The sequence below is a fragment of the Montipora foliosa genome, chromosome 13, assembly GCF_036669935.1.
Source record: "Montipora foliosa isolate CH-2021 chromosome 13, ASM3666993v2, whole genome shotgun sequence".
NCBI classification, from domain to species: Eukaryota; Metazoa; Cnidaria; class Anthozoa; order Scleractinia; family Acroporidae; genus Montipora; species Montipora foliosa.
Genome location: NC_090881.1, coordinates 35,885,921 through 35,903,420, shown reverse-complemented (window position 1 = coordinate 35,903,420; position 17,500 = coordinate 35,885,921). Strand labels below are relative to the sequence as shown.

General features: G+C 41.2%; 1 protein-coding gene across 2 annotated transcripts in view; it reads left to right on the top strand.

The window, feature by feature from the left end:
- The window catches only part of LOC137983293 (fibroblast growth factor receptor 2-like), a 29,507-nt gene extending 15,790 nt beyond the window's left edge, over positions 1-13,717 (top strand). For both annotated transcript variants that reach the window (XM_068830499.1, XM_068830500.1), the window contains 9 exons: positions 1-55; positions 2,159-2,269; positions 3,559-3,740; positions 6,084-6,206; positions 7,020-7,090; positions 7,641-7,681; positions 9,603-9,699; positions 11,879-11,978; positions 12,554-13,717. The exon at positions 1-55 is cut by the window's left edge and continues 246 nt beyond it. In XM_068830499.1, coding sequence (XP_068686600.1) covers positions 1-55; positions 2,159-2,269; positions 3,559-3,740; positions 6,084-6,206; positions 7,020-7,090; positions 7,641-7,681; positions 9,603-9,699; positions 11,879-11,978; positions 12,554-12,613 — 840 coding nt within the window. In that variant the 3' untranslated portion in view covers positions 12,614-13,717. The remainder of the gene's footprint in view (positions 56-2,158; positions 2,270-3,558; positions 3,741-6,083; positions 6,207-7,019; positions 7,091-7,640; positions 7,682-9,602; positions 9,700-11,878; positions 11,979-12,553) is intronic.
- The last annotated feature ends 3,783 nt before the right edge of the window (positions 13,718-17,500 follow it).

Below are 17,500 nucleotides of genomic sequence, written 5' to 3'. Positions count from 1 at the left end.
GGGTTTTTAAAGACCGAACAAGGGATTCGAGTTGTTGCTGTTAAGATGCTTAAAGGTGTGTGGAACAAATGCGTTTACAGTTCAGTTAAATTATCTGTCCGTCTCGCTCCCTAGTCGTTTTGTTCCAAGGTTGTGACGCTTCTCTTCTCGTCAAAGTCAGTGCAAAGCGGTCGCTTCGCCCACAAGTTGACTCGCCAACACACTAAGTTAACTCGCCTTGACTTCGAACGACTGGGCGAGATAACTTCACTGTGGGCGAAGCGACCGACATTGAAGTCAGTTCGTATCAGGACAAAAAAAGTCTTTTCGGAGAATAAAGTTTGCTCCCTAAGTCAAGCAGCTGCAACGGATCGGAAAATGTGTCTCAAGTTGTCCCTTTTCTCTATTGACTATTTCCTGGGACAAAACGACTCTGACTGGAAGCGAAACGACTGCAAAGCAGCGAAAGCACTCTAACGTGATCCTAACGTTTCGGAGATGAAGTGGTGTCGGTCGGGAGTTCCGATATGCTCGTCGGTTAATCTAGGCCTGATCCGGCAATGTTGTCCCGATAAGTATCGTATAACGAAGGCTTACTTCACCCATATTTACGAGTGTGCACCGGCAACATACTCCTGTGGGTCATCCCGGGATAGGCATCATGTCTGCGTTGGGGGGGGGGGGGGGGGGGTGGGCAATTCGTTCTTGTGCAATCCGTCTTTTCTACCAAATGGTAGCTAATCAGCTGAAGTGGAGCTCGTGGGATCAAACCTCGATTTGAACAGTATCTAAGGATGAGACCCTTCTATAATGATATCTGCAAATGAAGAGATTTCCTATCTTTTCCTTTCTCTCGGATAAGAATGGTAAACCGAAAGCCTTGTCTCGTCAGGCTTATGTGAGGTGGTCAGCAAGGGTTGGTCCAATAGGGTAGTAGTTGCATACCTTTCCGGAACTTGCTCTGTTCTTGAAGCACCTGCGAAACGTAATGGCTATCCAAATTTGTATGTGATAGCGAACTTCACGGCTGTAATTGCACCGTTTATAATGTATCAAAATTCCCCTGGAAGTTTTCAAAAACGGATTTGATATACCGCAGAAATTGCCCACTCTTAAAAAACATGTCTTACCATACACAAAACCTTAACTGAAATACGTTACATTGTGACTCAACAGTGGAGAGGAAATGCGCGCGCTGTTATCAGCCAATCAAAAACATTTTGGATAAAATGCCAATCAAGAGAGCGCAAGAAATGTAGCGCGTGCGCATTTCATCTTTTTTGAAGCCATATTTTTGTGTCGCGGTTGGCTGTGAAATTGCGCTAAGTTTTAAAAAACTGCTCTCGAGAGACTGATGAAATAAGCGATACTATGCCATCTCCTTATAAGACCCTTGACGGGGTTAATAGAGCAGTTTTCAAATAATTGCATGATTACTTTGGTTTATGATTGCCTCACTCAGTGACTGATTCAACGTTTTCGCGCCATTTTTTAAAACCAATCAGAAGTGAGACGAAAACCAATCGTGACTTGCGCGTGCACATTTTCCCGCGCTTTGTGTCGGCTACGCGTAATTACTTGGAGTTTTGATTGGTTTACTGGATTGTCTCCTTCCTTTTTGATTGGCCAAAGTAATTACTTTGGTTTTGGTTTTACGACACTCGATTGAAACTCGCTCTATTTCGAAAGAACCTATGGTGCGGCGTCAATGCGGAGTGAAACACGACCAGTTCCGAGTTTTATGAAACAAGTTGAAAAAGGCAAATTTTTCGAAAGGGAGACGTGGTCCTCGCTCTTAACTAGACAATTTAAGCAATTGTCTCTTATTCGCTACTTGCACAATCCCATAATGCCATACGTTTGAAGGGCGGGGGGGGGGGGGGGGGGGGGGGGTAATTTGCATTAAAATGTATTGCGTTATGGAATTGTGCAAGTAGTGAATGGACACCTGAAGAATTCAGGTGTCTCCCAACGGGATTCGATCCCATGACCTCTGCGATGCCAGTGCAATGCTCTATTAACTGTGCTATGATTAGGTCACTCAGTTGGGAACTGGTCATTTTGTTGGGCTCGTGTGTTCACATTTGACGCCAAGTCTGGGAATCGAACCCGGGCCACATTGAGTGATCATCCTTGTCTCCTATCATTACAAACATAAATTTCCTTTTATTTTGAACAGAAAATGCTGATCAACAACAAAAGAAAGAGTTTCTTGCCGAGCTTGAGCTGATGAAAACCATGGCTCCTCATCCTAACATTGTAGGGTTGGTTGGTTGTTGCAGCAAACCGGGTGAGTGTCCTGACAAAAGACCTTTCACCAGCGACATATTAATGGCGCCATGTCAAGCAAAATGGTGTCATTTTATGACGCCCAAAATGCCCATAAAGTATAATGAAACATTGAAATAACCACTTAAAGCTGTTGAACAACACAAAAGAAATACAACAAAAGGAAAGAGAAGCACGGGTGGACTCAAATGGACAAGATTGAAACGGATTGCATTTGGATAATTAAAAAAAAAAACGAGTCGGTTCTTCGGTTTTCTAGATTATGGCAAATCGCCTGGATAAAGGTCATTTTCATTCAGAATCCTCAGGTCTGTGATGTTACGATAATTTTATCAGAAATGGAATTCCACGTTACCATTTTCGAGTTTTAAACTCGTAACTAACAAAATATTTCCCCTAAACTCCCTAAAATAACGTGACATAGCCCCTTACCCAAAGGCAATCCGTTTCAATCTTGTCCTTCCGTGCTTCTCTTTCCTTTTGCTGTATTTCTTTTGTGTTGTTGAGCAGTTTTAAGTGATTCTTGCAATGTTTCATTCTACTTTTTGGGCATTTTGGATGTCTCGAAATTACATAATTTTGCGTGACATAGCCTATTAAACCGTTATTTTTCGGATGTCATGACATTACATCATTTTGCGTGACATAGCCCCATTGAAACAGATTCTTTCAAACCTAAGATTAAAATTCATATGACAACAGTCAGTTAGGCCCGGTTCAGACGCCGATCTTTTCATGAGCCGAACTCAATTCCAACTTGGACCGATCCAAATTAACAAAAGTACGCCTGTTGATTCAGACGCCGTTCTTTTTGGCCGTTCCTAATACAGTTCCAGTAAAAGCAGTGAAAATGGTGAGCAGTTTTCAGGAGTAGTAAATAAACATGGCGGATGCTGCTAACCCACACATCCGTCGTCCAAAATCGATGTTTATTTTACGTGCCATGTGGAAGAAAGCGGTAATTCGCAGAAAAACGATGCAGAACGCATTGCATTTTCAAACGTTGAGCACTTATTGCAAATTGGTATTTGACATTTAAAGCAAGTGTACTTTGTGCGCATGCTCTCTGAGGTAAACTGCTCGCGAAATACATTATAATAATAATAAATAAACCCCTTTCTGGCTTGCTGGTAGCCTGATAATGTCCTTGGCTGAGAGATTGTCCTCAAAATTTCATATTTGTTCTCGAAGCCTCGCTTCTTGGCCAAATATTATTTTTCGGGCAATCTCTCAGCCACCAGAAGGGTTTTTTTCACTAAATAGAACACATTGTCATTTTTCTTTCAACAGGGGAGCCCTTTATCATCGTTGAGTACTGCTCATTGGGGAACTTGAGGGATTTTCTTCGTTCTAGTCACGGCAGAGTTATATACGCCAACTTGGCGGCAAACAGTTTGACTCTAACGTGTCTTGATCTTTTGTCGTTCGCGTGGCAGTGCGCGCGTGGAATGAGCTACCTCGCGAGCCAAAAGGTAAGTTGTTACACCAATTAAGTAATACCGTTTAAAGGGGCTGGGATCTGGTAAAATTGGTAATTGGTAAACTACACAAAATGATCTGCACTGCCGTAAGACAACCACTTAAAATTCACTGGCCTCGGTTTTCTTAAGCCTCTCACTCCCAAGATCTAAACGTTAATTCTCCGTACTGACTGCCATACATTCCTCTTATTGTCAGGTATGAGAATTTGGTGATATATCATGATTTAAAAAAAAAACCCTAGGTGATGAATTTCTTTATTCTCATCACCTGTCTGCTTGACATTGAATTGATCGGTGCAAGGAGAAAACATAAATCAATCCCTCTTGAGAGAGAAAGAGTTGAGGGTTTGTTTATATGTGCATCTGATGAATCACTCAGTTGGCTTTGCCTTTCTCTGACTTGTAAATGTATTTATCATTCAACAGATTGTGACAATGTCCAAACATGGTCATAGCGCGCGCTATATTCGTCGTGCGTACTCAACAGATATCCTGCGATATACGTAATTTTGTGTGTTGCGGAGAAAAATGGTAGTTTTTCCAGCAATTTTTTTCCAATAAACGTGGAAAATTGTGCTTTGTCATCAATGTGTTGAATAATAAAACCATTATCTTGCTCAATCTTGCGGAATATCGCCTGATTTTAGCCAACTCGGCTTTCGGCGTCGTCGGCTAAGTATCAGGCGATATTGCGCGCGATTTCACAGGATACTGGTTAAATATGTGAATGGCGCGTTATGGATAAAAGAGAGAAGTGATTCACGCACTTATCTGGACAATTTAAGCAATTGTCTCTCATACACACAAGAAATGTTCAGGTGTCTTCGACGGGATTCCTACCTATGACCCCTTGCGATGCCGGTGCAATGCTCTACCAACTGAACAATGAAGCCACTCGGGTGTTTCTATATCGAGTGCTACGCGGCCAACGTTTGCAAAAAAGTACTTAAACATATTCATTGCCGTGACATTGACATCTTTAATTCCCACGACCTGCTCCCGTCTGACCTTGTAGCTCAGTCGGTACAATAGAGCAGCGGTGATCTAACTCGAAGGTCGTGGGTCCAATTCCCACCCTAGTCAGAGTTTTCCTCTGTGCTTGTGTCGGCCCATTTCCATTAGTAGGGCTAAGTAAACGCTCACATGGTTCATATGGGTAGAAAACTAGCACTTCACATTACCCTCTAATAGTTAAGTCTGTCTAGAAATAGAACTTGTGATAGGTTTCCGATGAAACTTCGTACACTTTTGTAACATGTCAAGAAGATGATAACAAGTTAATAAAAAAGAGGGGTCACCGGTGCTCGTTTCCATGGTACGACGCTGACGAATACGGCTATTTTAGCTACTTCGACAATTACTGCGCAACCCCAGTGTTGGACAAATTTAGCTCGATTTTATTAATGTAATCCAACGTACAACGTAGATCGTGGTGTCATTCTATGGTTAATTTAAGTACGTACCTGAAAAATTTATTTGAATGCCTCTGTGAGTACTTAACACTCCAAAATAGATTTAACTTGAGTGTGGGCTGTTCGACTCGTAATGGCTCCTTCCGTACAATTTTATGAAATTCCCAAAAAACTGGCCATAGATTTTTGCTAATTTTTCCACTACTCCATGAAGACACTGTTCTCAGTAGAAATATGAAATGAAAATTGGGGTCACCGTACTCCTTCAGGAGAAAATAGCCCTTCTTTGTCGGAATATGATTGGGCTTGGCGTCAGTGAAAATCCGCCATTTTGTCAATGTGCTCGCGCTACTGCGCGCGCCAATGACGTAAGAAGTTATGCGCAGTAGGGTTGCGCAATGCAAAACCAGGGAATCACCTTAAATTGTTCAGAGAAGTGCGAGGATCACTTCGAGAGTGTCTAATCGGCGTGGGTGGGTGGGTCGTGGCTGGGAGGGTCGTGTGTCGTGAGTCGTGGGTGGTGTGTCGTGGGTCGTGGGTGGTGTGTCGTGGGTCGTGGGTCCCTAACCCTAACCCTAACTCTTTTTTTATCAACGACAGGAAATTCTCGAAACAGACAAGACCTAAGACAAATTTGGACCGAGCACTGAGGGAGCTAATGTATATCTTTTTTTATCTTCAAACAAACAAGACCCACCCCCCACGACCCAACACCCACCCACGCGATTTGGCCTCACCCATCACTTCCCGCTTTCACGTGATTAATCACTTTTCCAAAAAGTTTACCTATTGGCTTTCAAGTCTAATTCTCACTAGCACTTTGCTTCATCGCGTTTTTGGCCAGTTACCGATAATATTTCTTGACAGACTATTTTTCCGCACTTGTGCTACCAATGAATCGCTTGTCTGATTTTCCTTTAAGGTTGTTCACAGAGATTTGGCCGCTAGAAACATATTGGTGGACAAAGGTCACGTGTGCAAGATCTCAGACTTTGGTTTGGCCCGGGATATTTATGAAAAGAAGCAGTATTTAAAGTTGGGAGAGGTAAAAATTGGATTGGATTGGATTGCAATGGATTGCAAATTGGATCGCCATCATAGTCCTAGGCAGTTTACCTAACGACACACTGTATACCACTAGTTAGTTACGATAGTACGGTATACCACTAATTAGCCACTTCCCATAGGGACTTATCAGAGCTGAAACACAATCAACGAAACAACAGAACACAGCAACAACAACTGTTAAGAATCCCAACTGGCCGGAGGCCAACCAATTGGCTATTTACAAGTGCGGCCGAGAAGTTGAACCAGGGACTACCTGGAACAAATTCAACCAGTGGTCAGACCGAGTCTTGAACCTGGGAATTGCCGATCTCAAGGCAAGCGTCCTAACCTCTGGGCCGCACTGCCTCCTGACATTGAATGAATGAAACTTTATTTAACCACGGGCAATTTATCAGCTATTTACAGAAAGATCAAAACTAAAACTACTCAACTATAACTATAGACTACACTATATTAAAAATTGCTTTACGTGAATGCCGTGCTTTAGAGAGCCATGCTGATTTCGCGTTTGATCGACCTGAGGGATTCCGCGCACCTGTAGCCTCATAAGGAAGGCGATTACACAGTGTGGCGCCACTATAACTAAAACTATTTTTGAAATAAATTGTGTGGCAATCTGACATTAAGTTTGTTCTCGGATTCCCTCAAATTGTAGCTTGTATTTCGTTCAGAAAATTTCGATGCTAAATAGTCCGGAGCTAACCCATGTAGGCATTTGAATACCATGGTGGTCTTTTGTATGTTTTTTTCTTAACACTTCAGCTGTTTAACGCCTTCGATGTCTTTACAGGGAGATTTACCTCTCCGTTGGATGGCGATCGAATCAATATTTCAAGGCATTACTACAACGTTAAGTGACGTGTAAGTATTTTTGAAATTTGTAGAAGAAGTCGTATCAACTCTAGTGCATTTCGTGATTTATAGGCACGGGTTATGTTTGGAAAGTTTCCAAAATTACGGCGAGTGCAATTTGGGAGCAAGGGTGGAACTAGGGGAAGGGTGCAGGGGGTGGGCACTCCCCTCCCCCCTGAGAAGACCTGCGTCTTTCAAATACAACTGGTATTCTAAAAAAAAAAAAAAAAACCAAATCACTCCATCGCCTTGCTTCATTAGTAACTTCTGTATTGCACTACATAACCAATTTTGCACACTAAATCCTATTTATGCATTCGTCATTGACCCATGAGAAACGCGAAATTTTGTTGGTGAATTTACAATTGTAAGAACAGTTTGTAGAATGGAATACGGGCTCGAGTTGCTATGGAAACACGGGAATAGAACGGCTCGCGCAATTTTGAGAACTTTCACAACATTACTCGGGCCGATAAATCACAAAATGTAGTCGCGTTCATATGATTTCCAATAGTTAACGTTCATTACAGACACCAATGTTTCATCCTTTTTCTTTCAGATGGTCATTTGGTATTCTGCTGTGGGAGATTGTCACATTAGGTGTGTAAATAGTGTGATCATTTCCATCAATTTGCAATTTGATTCCACTGCTTGCGTGCTTAGTTTTAAGGAAGAATTAAACTTCTCCTAATTCTATTTGGTATCTGCACTTCGCATAGCTCCTAGATTTTTTTGAGGAAAAGAAATGTTCAATGGTTGTTGAAACAAAGTTTTAAATGCTTTTAAACTCATTCGACATCGATTCAACTTTGTTTCAACATGTTTCAACACGGTTGAAAGGGGGGAGCAAACGCTTTTAACATTACTGTTCGACAAAATCGAACGGACGTTAAAGCAAATGTCGAAGCCTTTTGCTTGGGCCCTTAACACATATTTGTGCTCTACTCGAGTTCTGCATAACCTCATCGTCATCTTGAAATCACCAAATGTGGGGTTTTGACGACAACCGCTTAGCCAATTTATATTTAGGATACTACATTATACCATGAGAACGAGACAGAACAATCGCTAAATGATAGTAATAATAATAATAACGATTTATTGACAGTATTTCCACATGGTAGCTTTACATCCGTCATATTAAGTAAGGAACTAACTACTTAAAATCTAACTAATTACAAACGTAATACACAAGTTGACAACTATTGAAAATTGTAAAGATCTAGAAATGCTGTAAATACTATGAATAAACATAACAATCAATCAATCAATCGGCAATTCTTTATTTGATAAAGCAGGTTAAAATTACAAAAATTACTAAAGTAATAGTTGCATCGGCAACTTATGAGGTTCAACATAAGTGATTCAACTTAAGCGCGTGCTGGCCCTGCTCTTTAAAATTTTAAAACAATCGTTTTTAAAGGTATTAAAGTCTGGACACCGCCTTACATTTGCGGGTAGGGGATTGAATAGGACAGAGCAAAGTTCTATTTTGAGGTGACGTTTTCGTCAAAGTCGCCGTCGTCCTAGAACTCAAAGTCCCAGCTGTGAAACGTGCCCCAGCTTTGCCTGCCATGCATGACACAGGTCAAAGAAGAGAGTAGGCTCGATTACCGCCGCTCACTCGAGTTCGGGTATCCTCCCCGAGAAGAGACGGCTGGACGCGTGACCGATAGATTGTGTCTGTGACGTAAATTAAAAATATAATTTATGCGAAGTTAATAGTTGCGGGGAAATAGCATTAGACATCCCCAAAACACTGATTTTAAGAAAACAGAAATTACATAATAATGCTTAAAACGTCTGTGCAAAGTTTCCAGATGATACGAGCTTGAGTTTGTGGTTGAATGATCGCTGTCAGTTTGAATTCAACCGGCGAATCATCAACGAAATCTTCGGCTGCTTTAGCTCTCAGTCGCCTTCATCGGCCCCCTCGTTTTGCCAGCAATAAACGCAACAGTACTTTCAATTGATCTTGAGGAATTTTACTTGCTCTTACATTAGCGAAGTATGAGGAGAAAATTGCAATAGCAATGGATTTGAAAGCCGTATTTTGACCTTGGCGCCAACTGGAAAATCAGTGAAGTTTGCGAACTCAGGCGGTAGAAAACGACACAATTCCCATTCTCCAGCTTCTCGAACACTTTTCGTTGTCGCAATCTTGGATGTTTCCTACCTTAAAGCACTGTAAACCTCGAACAGGCCGGGTAATAGAATACCTTCGCAGCCAAAACATATAATTTATGCCTGACGGATTTGTGCAGGCGAGTTTCTGATTGGCGGAGATGAACAATGGCTCACCTCACGCGTCCAGCCGAGGTTTCGGGAGTGAGCTGGCTCATTTCCCGAAACAGCGGCTGGTAATCGAGCCTAAGAAGAGAGAGGCACTTCAGTAGATGACTCTGAAAGATTGCGGATGATTCCAGTACATAAGCAGAATGTTTCTAGGCGATAAAGGTTTCAAAGAAAGTTTTGATGCTTGCATGGTGAATTTCTGAGGACGGAGTTTGTTTTATTTCAGGCGCTAATCCTTACCCAGCCATGAAAAGGGATGACTTGATCGAACAGCTTCGTGTTGGTTACAGAATGCCTAAACCGCCGTTCTGTTCTGATGAACTGTGAGTATTTCATTCCCGCCACAGAAGTATTTCTAAGTTGTAACACAATTCCCAAACAGTATGATTTGCGGATCATCATTAATTTTTATCCCACACATCTTGAAGGTTCAGGATGTGGTTAGTTTTCACTAAGTTTATTTGACATCAGGCAAAGATTTAGTAGGGGAGATATGAAGCAAAACAACAGGCCTCATTTGTTCAACTGGGCCCGGTTGTTCAAAAGCCGATTAACGCTAATCCCAGATTAAAAATTAACCAAGGAGTTTATTTCTCTGCTCCCAAGGGCTGTTCAACGCTGATATTCGGCAAAACTGTACATTGGAAGAAGCCAATCTTGAAAAACAAAATTAAGCAAAAGAAGCTTTCACCAAAAAGTTAAAACTTGAAACAAAAGTTTACCCTAATCCTGGATTAAGTTAATCGGCTTTCGAACAACCGGGCCCTGGTGGATAACGCTATCCAGCGGATATACACCAGCAAAACCAATTAGCCAATATCAAAAATACCATAATACTCTTTGCTTGTCTCTCCAACATTTTGCATAAGCTTGTTTCCAGTTTCTCTTGGGACCGTTCTAAGTCCCAAGGGAAAATAAAAACAATGCTTATGCAAATTTTTGGAGGAACAAGCAAAGAGTATTATGGTATTTTTGGTATTGGCTAATTGGTTTTGCTGGTGTATATCCGTTCATCAGAGCTTTTTTGATATTGGCTAATTGAATTATTCAGTAGGAGGTGATTTAGCCAGGGGATAGCGCTCTCCACCCTTCGAACAACTGGAGCCAGGTAAATCAATATCCAGCGAATACGCACTAGCAAAACCAATCTAGTTAACAAGTGGATAGTGATTCAGCTGGAGGATAGCGCTATCCACCCTTCGAATAACTGGAGCCAGAGAGATCTTACTCAGCACCCGAAAAGATTGATAACTCAATTGGTAGAGCAGTAAACGCAATCGCGCGGTCCTGGGGTCCAGCCTCGTTCAAGCCCCGATTTTTTTCCGGCTTTCTTCGGAACTGGATAAGTTGTTCATTCACTGAGATGACCTCTCTAAACATCAATCGTGAAAAACGACGATCTTGACGATGATGGTGACGAAGACGAGGAAGATCGCGGACAGCTCTACTAACAGACGCTTTTTCCATTTCCCGATGGCGTCCACTTACGAGAGAGTTGACTGTAGCTGGACTAAGGAGAAAATGACGTCAAAGCCGGACTCACTAGTGTGTACACCGTTGAATTAATATGCAGCACGGGAGTTTCGGGCTTTCAGACTTTAAAACTCGTCTTTTGCATACATAATAAGCTGCATTTACACGCTGAAATTTTTAAAAGTTATTGAGTAAATGACGTCACCTTTTCCCTATTTCCAACCCTCTGAAGTCCAATCGGTCAGTTTTGAACGTGAGTAATGGCGGACCGTGAAATCCAACAATTGCACTTAAAGTAAACAGCCTTTGGATAAAAGTCAAAGCTCAAAATTTTGCCAGTCAGCTGTTCAGCAAACACACTTTCAAACTCTGAAGTAAAAACAGGAAGTTATTTTTTTCACCATATTGGCGCTTTAAAACTTAGAACCAGAAGAAATCGAAAAAGAAAGATTCGAGAAAATAAATGTTATAAACGCAGAAAAACATGATTTTTTTAGCCCTAAGAATAAACAAACAGTACTATACTTCATCATGGAGAACAATCCAACACTTTGCAATGCACTGTTATTTCTGGTATATTTAACAATTATTCTACGAGGGTGCGCAGGATTTGAAGTGATAGATAACCAACGAGGCGCGTAGCGCCGAGTTGGCTATAATCATTTCATATACAGCAAACCCGAGTAGAATAATTGTTTTATTAAAAAACTCCAGGATCAACAACTCTTAATTTCCACTGAAGTATCGATTTTTGGCTCGGACAATTTCGGTCCAAAACGGCTTTTGTCGGCCAATTTTCTCAGAGCTGCAAAAATGTTTTCACCTCGCTTTACTGCTGACGCGTTCCTTGCCCATATTAGGTACAGCAGGTATATGAACTGATAGCCTGTGTACGGCGAGCCAATGAAAATGCTGGAAATCTGATATCCGTAGTTCAGTTGTTAATAAAAATATATAATCTTTCAGGTAGCACAGTTTAGGCTTACGTAGCGTCTAGTTCATTTGACAAACCCGTCTCCACTCTTGCAGATATGCTATTATGTGGCAGTGCTGGCAAACGGACCCAGAATCAAGACCAACGTTTTTGGAGCTAGGAAAAACACTGCATCGACTCAAGACCGCCAAGACGGTAAGGACAATAACTGTCGGGTGAAATTCCCAAGTATTAATGAATTTTCAGCCTTAAATATTGCATTTCTAGTGTTCTCATTAGGGAGACACTTCTGCCTTGGCATTCGAAATGTTCTCTTCCGGTTTCCGTCCGCGTCTCAAAACATCGCGTGCTTAATTTTAAGTTCAGTCCCATCTCGCTTATCAACTGATGTTCCGTATGATTACTGCAAAAAAATTTAGTCGCGGGAAGTGAATTCAGAAAAACTCTCTCAGCAATGTTCAAAGCAACATCAGTTTATATTTTAGTCCACAAAAATTTATTTTCTATAGTGAACGTTAAAGTTTGGGTCTGTAATCCCATGATTGATCTTAACGATTTACAGGAAGTAGTATTTTTAGTAAAATGGTACGAACGAGGTATTATTTCTGCCTCGATTCTAAACATGTCATGGTGACCTTACATGGTCATAGTGACGTTATAAGGTCATGGTGACCTTATAAGGTTATAGTGGCCTTACATAGTCGCTACAGAGTTATGAGCTGACGTCCCTGGTGTTAATATTGATTAAGTGAATTATGTTGCATTTTCAGCTCCCCATTGATCTTGGAAATTACGATCGAAGCTACATCAACGCCACCGAAGATGACTAGTGAGAGGAAACTGAAACTGTAAATTGAACCAGGAGCTGAATTAAAACCGTTTTGGAACACAAAGACGGCTCGCAGAGTTTCATGCATTGTGCCTATAAAGTGTGCAATGTTGCTTAAAAGAATATAAATGATCGGGCGACAGGCATTTCAGTACATATTTTTGCGGTACTCAGCATGAAAACAACGTGAAATCACCAAATTTGTAGGTTTGAGGGCATACAAATGCGTTCCTTTCATTCGCTGTTTTTACTCTAAAACAGCTCGTATTAATATAAATATTTTTAGTATACTTTCGTCCACATTGTACGACGGAGTGTCAAGTATTTATGAGTCAATGAGTCAATGAGTCAATGAGTCGTGAGTCAATGAGTCAACGAGTTAGTGCAGTTAATTAAACCATAAAATGAAAGCTAAAATTTCAGAGAGTGCTTAGGCGTAATCACTGAAACGAGGGCTTAGGCTTAATCAACAAATTATTGCTATATTGACTGTGAGTCCATTGACTCATAACTCATGACTCATTCACTCATTCACTCGTTGACTCATTGACTCATTTACTCATTTGACTCATAAAACATGCGTTCTCTGTACGACGTGGATGTGATAGAATAATCGGAACAGATTTAAAATAGTGCTAATTTATATTTAGGGATGAAGTTTTCGTCAACGTCGCCATCTTAGTTCTTAAAGTCCCTATTGAGGTGTCAACTATTTTTGAAGCTACATTGCTTTTAAGAGCCTTCTCTATTCATTTAAAGTTTTTCATAATCCAACATTTTGTCCTTCCTGTTGGAAGGACAACAGATTTGATGGTTTTCTATGCCAAACAGTTTTATTCAACACAATGATAGGCGGCCAACTCACTTTTTTGTGAACTCTTACATGAATTGTGAATCTTTAACATTTACTATGAAAACCACTTTTGAAAAGAACATTTTATGTGTAAGACAATGTGATGAAAGACGTTTTAAGGACACCCTTTTAGAATTTGTTATAGGTTTTATTTTGGAGTAAATTTGTAAATATGTTTTTTTTATCGAACATGTTTAGGCTAGAACCAGATCGTGTAACTCAAGATGTTGTCTTCACAGCGAATAAAACACTGAACTCTTGTCAGGTTGGTGACCTTTGTCATAATTTGGAGAGGGGATTGGTTGTGAACGCCGGCAAACTTCAAAAGAACAAACTTAGCAAATGTTTCGATGTTGAGTAGCCCATCATGTGAATCTTGCTGTGCGCAGCTTCATAACAAATGGCGTACTATGCGATGATTGGGTAAAAAAGCTTCTTCTGAGCAAAAATGAATATCTGGCGGTTATTTTGAAAGAATTCTTGTCCACACCCGCGTTTCACTTTGTTATTCGAAATTCTGTACTCGCAGAACCTCGGATCTTATATCTGCGAGTAAAAGAGAAAAGCTCTGGAATCGAGATTGCAAAACCCAGAGTCTTTGTTTCCTTTGACCAGCGGTGGTGAAACGCCGCATTCAAGCATGCGCAAAGGAACGAAGACTTAAGGGCCTGCGCAAAAGCGTTGGAAGTGAGCTTTGACGACGACAGAAAAAGACCACAAACCCTGGCGAATTATAGACCCGTGTTGCGGTCTTAGGAGTTGCCGTAGAAATTACCTGGGAACTAAATAACAATACGACTCTATATGAACAAGTGCATTGTAACAACACAGCTTTGGTAAATATAATAGGTGATATTATAGTCTAATTGAACGCAAAATTTTCTAGATTATTTCATGGCAATGTCAAAATGTTATGCACAGTTGCAGGCTGTCAACGTTAACAGAATTCTACGGACTACAGAAAAAAACGATACAAAAAAAGTGTTGACTGCCGGAAGTTGTCGGTCGCTGTTTCAGTCAATTGTGTTTTGTCACGCAATCCCATCTGTCCCAATCCCCTCCGCCGTTTGTCTGGATTGCGTGACAAAACATGGACTCAACAAGTGACCTGGAACTCGGGCTCTTTTTTATCTCGTGGAGACATGTGTGTATGTAAAGGCAAGCTTGGTAAAGGGAAACCTTATTTAACGTCGAAAGTTCCTTACCCTCCAGAGGGTATTCTCCCAGGAAGTCGACAATGCACTCAAATTACCCCCCTCTCGTTCCATCAGTGCTCCATTTTAAGGGTATTTGAAGCTACTTGAAACGACACAGAATGGATAGAAGTCGAAGGAAGGCTGTGAGGTTACTAGGAATAGAACTCAGGTTTTCAGGTTTAATGTTGTGTATATAAAGTGCTAAACGATCTTGCTAAAGTTTTACTAGGTTTAAAAAAGTCTGAGAAAAGAGAGTGTCACCAGAACAATTGAATTGATGAAAGCTAACCATTTCGAGTCGGCGTTTAACCCTAATCACTAGAGATCAGTGCCAAACCCAGCAGTAACAGAGTGAAGCGTGTGAACAATGAGGCAGCCTCGTTCCCAGGGTCTCTCTCCTCTGCCTCCATTGTCGTCTGCCTCCATTTTATGCCTTCATCGTCGTCTTTCTCGTCAACGACAAAGGAGGCAGAGAAGAGAGACCCCGGGAACGAGGTTGACAATGAGGTTGTCAGGTATTTTCACGTAACGTGTCACAAAGTGTCTGACCTTAGTTATGGTCCAGTCAAAACAATTTGTGATTTGAAGGCAAGTTTCATCGCTCCTTAGAACGACGGTGAAAAGGTTTAGGAATGATTTCCGTACAGGTCCCTACTTCATGCATGCATGCAGAAGAAATTAATTATGCATTCGTGCTATTGTTTTGTAGAACAATACGAACACCCAAGGGAATTGAATATATACATGGCTAATTTGTACTTACGGAATGAACAAAAATGGATCTCTTTTCCTCTCCCTCTCGCTCCCTCTCTCTCTCTTCTTTGCCCACAACGTTGCTCCTTTTTGTCCCAGCTTTACTTTTTCTATCCTTTCGACCTGTCCTTTTTTCCAGATCCCGCTTGGCTTTTTCTGGTGTTACAATCATATGTCACTCGCAGCTTGCCTTGAATTCCGACCCACAGTAAACCTTTGGATTACTTGTCCCCGTTCTTGAACACTGAGCTAACGTGTCAAGTTGCTAATTTACACCTTGAATTTGATATTTATTTTGAATTCTGGCTGACTATTTACATACATAACAATTATTGCGTTCGACGAAGGAGAGCGCTTCCTAATTTCCTGGGTGTCCTGTGAACGCTAGCGAAAGCTCTGAGGGTTTTTTGGGCTTTCTATTGGGCGGGCAGTTATGACGTCACATTCTCGTTGCGCAAAGGATTCTGCCTCGTGCGACACAAAATTCTGTCTTCTTCGCAAACACCGGGTGTTGACGGACGTGTTGTTGAAGAATTTCGTAGCTGCTGCTGTTTTCTCGGTAAGTTATTTTCTCAATGTTGTTGAAGAATTTCGTAGCTGCTTATCAAAGCCTGAGGGAAGCGTGTGCCATTTTGGGCTCTCTATCGGGCGGGCAGTTATGACGTCACATTCTCGTTGCGCAAAGGATTCTGCCTCGTGCGACACAAAATTCTGTCTTCTTCGCGAACATCGAACATCGGGTGTTGGCGGACGTGTTGTTGAAGAATTTCGTAGCTGCTGCGGACGCATTGTTGAAGAATTTCGTAGCTGCTGCTGTTTTCTCGGTAAGTTATTTCTCAATGTTGTTGCAGAATTTCGTAGCTGCTTATCAAAGCCTGAGGGAAGCGTGTGCCATTTCTGGACCTTGTACGTCAACCAGGACGTGGTCTGTTTTTCATTGTGCGCCATATTTGAGCCAACTGACCCGTTGTGGTCGCATACAAAATGAACCAAGTAGTGTTGCTTGGCGGCCATTGAGCCAACTGACCCAATGTGGTCTCAAAACAAACAAACCAAGTAGTGTTCCTTGGCGGCCATTGAGCCAACTAACCCGTTGTGGTCGCAAACGAAACGAACCAAGTACTGTTACTTGGCGGACATTGAGCCAACTGACCCGTAGCAGTCTCAAAACAAACGAACTCATTCGCTGTTGTACTCGGTGGTCATTGAGCCCATTCAGTTGTAAAACTAATTCAGCTGTTGTGGTGAGCAACAAAGTTAAACCGGCAGTAAGCTTACATAAAAATGCCACTATTTTCAGAGTTCGAAGCTAAGTGCTACGCGAAATCCCTGCCAGGCTTTGGTGACCGATACTGAGTAGATCGACATGTTTTATTACATTTTCCCTTGCAACTATAGACCTTATTCATGAATGGCGGTCACATTTATAATTCTTTTGTCCACGTGCAAATTAGCCTACCAAGCCTCATTTTAGAGCAAGAATTCTTTTCAATTCACTGTATGGTATCGAGGCTTGGAAGGCTAATTTGCACTTCGACAAAAGAATTATAAATTGGCCGCCATTTATGAATAAGGTCTATTCAAGTTTCTATCATTCATGTTACTGTTACAAAAGTTAGTCTCGCACAATCAGTATCTGAACTACATTGTAACTAAGTAGATAGACATGTTTTGTTACATTTTTGGGTTTCACTATTAAAGTTACTATTGTTCATGTTGCTGTTTAAATACTTCGTTTTTCTCATTTAATGTCTCAACTAATTTCCTCCTATGTTTTTTGTATGATTTTAGCTAAATTCATTGAACTTCGAACGCACTTATTAATCTTTGATTACTCCTAGTAAGTAATTATATACACGTGCCATGCCAAGCACCCTCAGTCGAACCCGCAACTCGTAGGTTACAGTGCAGAGATCCCTGTTTTACTGCTCTTGAAACAACCCCATCTCTTTAGTATATAATTAATAATGCTAACCGTAACCCTAATTATGACTAAAGACACTATTTAGGCTTAAGGTTAGTCCCTGTGATAGTTTTAGGTTATCCAACATTGCTGTGATCTGCGATCTCTGCTTTTCCTTCATGT